At 59.6% G+C, this 6,000-nt stretch overlaps 1 protein-coding gene across 1 annotated transcript in view; it reads left to right on the top strand.

The window, feature by feature from the left end:
• Positions 1–135: 135 nt before the first annotated feature.
• Positions 136–6,000, top strand: part of PCDH12 (protocadherin 12) — a 9,692-nt gene continuing 3,827 nt past the window's right edge. The window contains exons 1-3 of the mRNA XM_009279350.1: positions 136–3,012; positions 3,425–3,519; positions 4,753–4,904. Of these exons, the coding sequence (XP_009277625.1) occupies positions 136–3,012; positions 3,425–3,519; positions 4,753–4,904 (3,124 nt within the window). The remainder of the gene's footprint in view (positions 3,013–3,424; positions 3,520–4,752; positions 4,905–6,000) is intronic.

Genomic DNA, 6,000 nt, shown 5'->3' with positions numbered 1-6,000 from the left:
CGATGGTGGGGTGGGGGACAACCGCCGGACTTGCTCGCCATTTCTCCTCCTTTCCAACCAGTGGCTGGCGCCTATGGGACTTGGAGATGGGAGAAGATGCCGAGGACTTGCAATTGCCGTAAGGACCATTTGGGTATGCGGCGGCAGGCGGGCAAGCCCGCGGCAGCGTGCTGGGACAGCGGGGTGGTGGGCTTCGCCAGCAGCATGCTCCTGCTGAGCCGCTCCGCTCTCCATCTCCCAGCCTTGTGGTGGTACCTCTTCCTCTCCACCGATGCCCAGGAGGTGGCCACGTTCACGGTGCAGTACCGGGTGTTTGAAGAAGTGCCGCTGGGAACGGTGATAGGGACGCTGGCTGAGCACTTCGAGGGGGGTGAGAGCAGCGAAACAGCAGATACCTTCCAGCTGATGGAGACCCCCGGGAGGTTCCCGCTGCACGTGGGGAGCGGGGATGGGGTGCTCAGCATGGCCGGACGGGTGGACAGGGAGCAGCTGTGCCGGCACAGCGATCCCTGCTGGGTCTCTTTCGACGTGCTGGCTGCCCGAAACCTGGCCCTGATTCACGTGGAGGTTCAAGTGCTGGACGTCAACGACAATGCGCCACGGTTCCCCACGCCCGAGCTGGAGCTGGAGATGTCGGAGAGCGCATCCCTGCGGACAAGGATCCCGCTGGACCGAGCCCTGGATGCTGATGCCGGCCCCAACGCCCGCTGCTCCTACGCGCTCTCCCGCAGCGAGCACTTTGCTCTGGAGGTCATCTCCAGCTCCGATGGGACAAGGCACGCGGAGCTTGTCGTGGTCAAAGAAGTGGACCGGGAACTGCACTCCTCCTTTGACCTCGTGCTGACGGCCACTGATCATGGGGAGCCACCAAAATCAGGTACCGCTTTAATTAAAGTCATCGTCCTTGACTCCAATGATAACAGCCCCATCTTTGCAGAGAGCTCTTTGACGGTAGAGGTTCGGGAGGATGCTCTGCCCGGGACCCTCCTTGTGACGGTCACGGCCACCGACCCTGACCAGGGCCCCAACGGGGAGATCGAGTACAGCCTGAGCAAGCACGCGCCCCCGGAGGTGCTGAGCGCTTTCGGCATCGATGCCCGCACAGGCAGCGTCATCCTGAAGCACCCGCTGGACTACGAGGAAACCCACGCCTATGAGCTGGACGTGCAAGCCCGGGACCTGGGTGCCAACCCCATCCCAGCGCACTGCAAGATCCTGGTCAAAGTCCTGGACGTCAACGACAACGCTCCCAATGTCCATGTCACCTGGGCCGCGCGGGCGCCCGTGCTCTCTGAAGCCCTCCCCAAAGACAGCTTCGTGGCTCTGGTGACGGCCAGCGACCCTGATTCGGGAAGCAACGGGCAAGTGCATTGCTCCCTCAGTCAAGGGTACGAGCACTTCAGGCTGAAGAGGACCAACAGCCACAGCTACGTGCTGATGACCAACGCCACGCTGGACAGGGAGCTGCGTGCCGAGTACAACCTGACGTTGGTGGTGCGGGACCAGGGTGACCTCTCCTTGGCCGTGCTGAAGCACCTCACTATCTGCATCAGCGATGTCAACGACAACGCCCCCTCCTTCGAGAAGGCCACCTACGAGGTTGCTGTTGCTGAGAACAGCGAAACACCTGCCTTCTTGCTCACCGTCCGTGCCACCGACCCCGACCTGGGTTTCAACGGGAAAATCACCTACAGCATCCCGGACTCCTCTGCTTTGGGTCTGGTCTCAATCGACCCCACCACTGGGGATGTTTTTGCCCTCCGAGCTTTCGATTACGAGCAGGTGAGGAGCCTGGAGTTCCTGGTGACCGCAGAGGATGGTGGTCACCCCAAGCTGGCGTCCAACATCTCCGTCAGGCTGGCTGTGCTCGACCAGAACGACAATGCACCTGTCATCACCACACCGGTGCTGGTGGGAGGCGCGGCCGTGCTCTCCGTCCTGGTTAATGCGGAGACGGGGTGCTTCTGGGTGGTACCTGGGAACGGGAGCACCCAAGGGACTGCAGCGGTGACCAATGCAACACTCGTGTCGTGCACCAGTGTTCCCTTCCTCTTCACCATCACGGCCAGGGATGTGGACTCTGGCATTAATGGGGCTCTCCGGTATGATCTGGTGGGTGGGGATGATGCCGGGCTCTTCATGCTGGACCCTCTCTTGGGGCAGGTCTTCCTCAATGCCAGCAATGCCAGCAGCCTTGCCGGCAGCGAGCGGGAGCTGGTGGTTCGGGTGAGCGATGGGGGGGACATCCCCCTGCACACCCTGGCCCGGGTCCGCTTAGTTTTCCGGCATCACGGGGCGTTCTCCAAAATGTCAGCCCAGGATCCCGGATGGCTGAGCCCATCCGTGGTGGCCGTTATCTGCCTGGCCGCTCTCCTGGGTGGGTGCCTTCTCCTTTTGGCTTTAACCCTGTCTTTGCGTAAGAAGGAGAAGAAGGATGGCATGGCCTACAACTGCAGGGAGGCAGAGGATGCCCGCAGGCAGCAGCAGCTCAAGAAGCCGCACAGGCAGATCCAGAAGACGGATATCCACCTCGTCCCGCTGCTCCGGGGCCGGCCCCGGGAGGCTGAGCCCCCCCGTCCCTCCCAGGAGGATCTGCCCGGCACAGCTACCCCTGCGCCGGGGGGCTCCCCGCAGGCTCCCCTCCACCTCACCCCCACTCTCTACAGGACCCTGAGAAATCAGAGGACCCAAAAGGACTCAGATGAGCAGCAGGGGACCTTCAACCTGCCCATCCTGCAGCGCCGGCCCTGCCAGCCCCACAGACCGAAAAATTCGGCAAAAGAGGCTGCGAGTCCCCCAGATGTACCACTGCACTGCAAGAGCTTGGTGAAGCCACCACAAGGGCCCGTGGGAGAGCCCCCGCTGCCACCCAACCAGCCCGTGGGTGCCGGGGGACCCGGGCAGCCCCAGCCCCACCAGAACATCCTCAGGAGCCTGGTCCGGCTGTCGCTGGTGGCACTGGCGGAGCATCCTTCCTCGCCCAGGTCTTGCACACCCTGGGGTGGTGGGAATGTGCAACCTGATGGTCTTTGGTCGGTCTCTTCTCCCATCCCTGGGCAGAGGTGCCCCAGCAGTAGGGGCTGGGTAGGATGAATGGCCGCCCCACCACGGGCAGGGCCTCCCCGTGCCCACCAGGATGCTCTGGGAGCTGGGGTGGAGGACGGCTGTCACACAGGGAAGGGGACAACCCCATGCTCACTTCCCCAGGGGAGCGTGCGGGCAGGGAACGGCAGGCAGAGATGGCACAGGGGAAGCACTGGTGGGCTGCCCGGCTGCTTGTTCTTCCCCCCCGCGTGGGGATGCTGAACCATCTGCAGGAGGAGGAAATGCTATAAAAAGGCCGGGGGGTTCAGAGGGGACGTCCTGGCAGGAAGCAGCTTGAGTGGTGATCGCCGGGGCTCAATAGGCTTTTCCTGCCTTACAGCAAATCTCCCAGCTGCTCTCCCTGCTGCACCAGGGCCAGTTCCAGCCCAAAACAAACCACAGGGGAAACAAGTACACGGCCAAGAATGGCAGCAGGTAAGGCTGGCTCTCAGCCCTTCCCTTCCCCACGCCCCATTCCCCCGCGTCTCTGCTGCCTCTGCTTCAGCCCCACTGGCCCCAAGAGTCTCCGAGGGCAGGAGACACCAGGGCAGCAGACACACAAGGCAAAACCTCGTCCCCGGTTTTGCTGACCTGAGATTGGGGAGGTAGGTCCTCCCTTCAGGGGATGGCTGTGCTCCTCTGGTCCTGGCTCCCCGTTGGTATCCAGCCCCCTCCTAGGACTGCTCTTTGCCTCCTTCCTGGGGCACCTTTGGCAGCTCCTTCCATACCCACCTGAGCTCCCCTGCAGCCATGAACCATCCGCCTGTCCTTGCTGGGGGAACACCGATGCGTTCAAGTGCGATGGGAAGGTGCACTGATGAGCACGGAGCGTCCCAGCTTTGCAGGCAGCAGCACAAGGACGAGCTTTCTCACGGCTCTGGGTACTTTCTTAGAGATGCTGTTGACGTGAGTTCAGGGCATCTGTCCCTGGGCCAGGAGGCTAGTGAGGGAGAGACCCTGCTAGCAGGGATGGGAAGGACTGAGATACCCCAGCTGTGTGCTGAAGATGTTTCCAGAGACAAATTTTATGGCATTACCATTAAATTTTGGTGTTGACATCTCTGGATCAATGCTCCCAAGGACGCCAGGGCTTCATCGCTGCCTCGCCATGTCCCCCCCTGTCCCGCCCAGGCCATGGGCAGACACAGCTTTCTCCACCTTTCTCATCATCGTCTCCATCTGCTGAGGATGGAGAGGAAGGGAGAGCCACTCTGGGGCTGCTGGGGCAGGGCTAGGCTGCGGTGCTCCTCGCCCGGTCCTGCACATGGGCAGCTCCCCCAAATACACAGGGAGGAGCGAGCAGCTCCCTGTTTGCTCAGGATCTCCTTGCAGACGGATAAAAACCCTCTCAGGCAAGAAATGTGGAGCAGCCCCATGTGTAGCCCAGCACCCAGTTGGGGCCCAGTTTTCAGAGGGTCCATGGCACTCCTGATCCCAGTGCGCTTTTTTTTTTTTATAAAAACCAAAACAACAAACCCATAACTCATTAATTGATGGGGACTGAAATGATTATGCCTTCGGTACTGTGAACGATGGACTGAGAGGATGCCCACACCCCACCTCTGGGTCATTTTATGGGGGATAAAGACAACCACCTTTAAAGTAATTGGTGGGGCAGGATCGTGCTGCGGGTTGAAGTGCTATTTGAGTGTCTTGGCCCCCTCGCAGGGCTGCGGGGCTGGATGCTGACTGCCTGAGCACAAAGGACAGCGGGCACGGCGAGAGTGAGGCGGAGGACCGTGATTCAGAGAGCGGGTTTGAGCTCTCCGTGCAGCAGCTGGTGGGAGAGGAGCTGGAAACCCTCCTGGAGCCGCAGGCAGGTGAGGTGGCCTCGCTACTGGGACCATGCTGGGGCTGGTGGGGGGCTCCAGCAGCGCGATTGCCTCAAATAACACACTAACCCCATTCAGAAGCTAAAACTGGCTGGCCCGTGGCAAGCCAGGGGACATCTCATATCCTAGGGTGGCTCTGACAGTGGCAGATGCTTGGGACAGCAGGTATGGGACCATCCTATGCTGTTGGTACCAGGCAGTTTACAGCAAAGGGACTTACTGAGCTTCACATGGGATTTTTTTCATGTTTAACGACTCTTGGTAGATCTTTCCCCCCATAGATGTGTCGTCTGTTGTTGAGATGATTTGTGAGGTTGGCCTCTGTAGGGGTGAAGTCCAGTTTAACTATGCACCCTGTGAACACTCTGCCTCCCATGCTGAGCTGGGCCCCTTCATTTCATGGTCTCCTAGTCCGTGCAGAGTGAGAGAGGTGAAGCATTGGCCTTGTCGAGCCCCTCATGATGTTACAGACCCCTTGAGCCCCATCCGGCACCTATTTCCTACCAGGCTGAACTCGTCCAGTCTTGTCTCCTGTGACCAACCTGTTACTACTTTTAGTGTACCTTTATTGAGATGCGGTGACCACAATTGTGCGCAGTGTTTAGGGTACCTCTGCGCTGGTGGTATAAGGAGGTCTTCTGGTTTGTTCTTGGTTCCTCTCCTGCCCAAGCTCCATGCTGAGCTCTGTTACCAGACTGTTGATGGTGACTCCCAAATCCCTCCTCTGTGTGGTGGGAGAGCTATCAATACATGACGTGTCGTTCCCCGTGACAATTATCCAACAGTTGGTGACACAGAAATCCACCAGCCACTTTTTGCTCACGGCACTCCATTATTAGGTCCTTCAGCAACCCCCTGCTTTTATGTCGCTGGGTGTTTTAGTGGAGTCAACACCAATGCCATCCACTTCTCCACTTCATTTATCACTATGTTGAACGGATACTCTGGGACTCCACTAATGACCTCCTTTTGCGGGGAAGGTTATTTATTCCTACCCTCGCTTCCCAGCTTTTAACAGACGTTGGTCCCCGACAGAACCTGGCTGGTAATTCAGGGACAGCTCAGGTCCCCTGCGAGCCTGGCT

This window comes from Aptenodytes forsteri, unplaced genomic scaffold (assembly GCF_000699145.1).
Source record: "Aptenodytes forsteri isolate BGI_AS27 unplaced genomic scaffold, ASM69914v1 Scaffold659, whole genome shotgun sequence".
Lineage (NCBI taxonomy): Eukaryota > Metazoa > Chordata > Aves > Sphenisciformes > Spheniscidae > Aptenodytes > Aptenodytes forsteri.
This window is presented reverse-complemented; position numbering and strand designations above follow the sequence as displayed.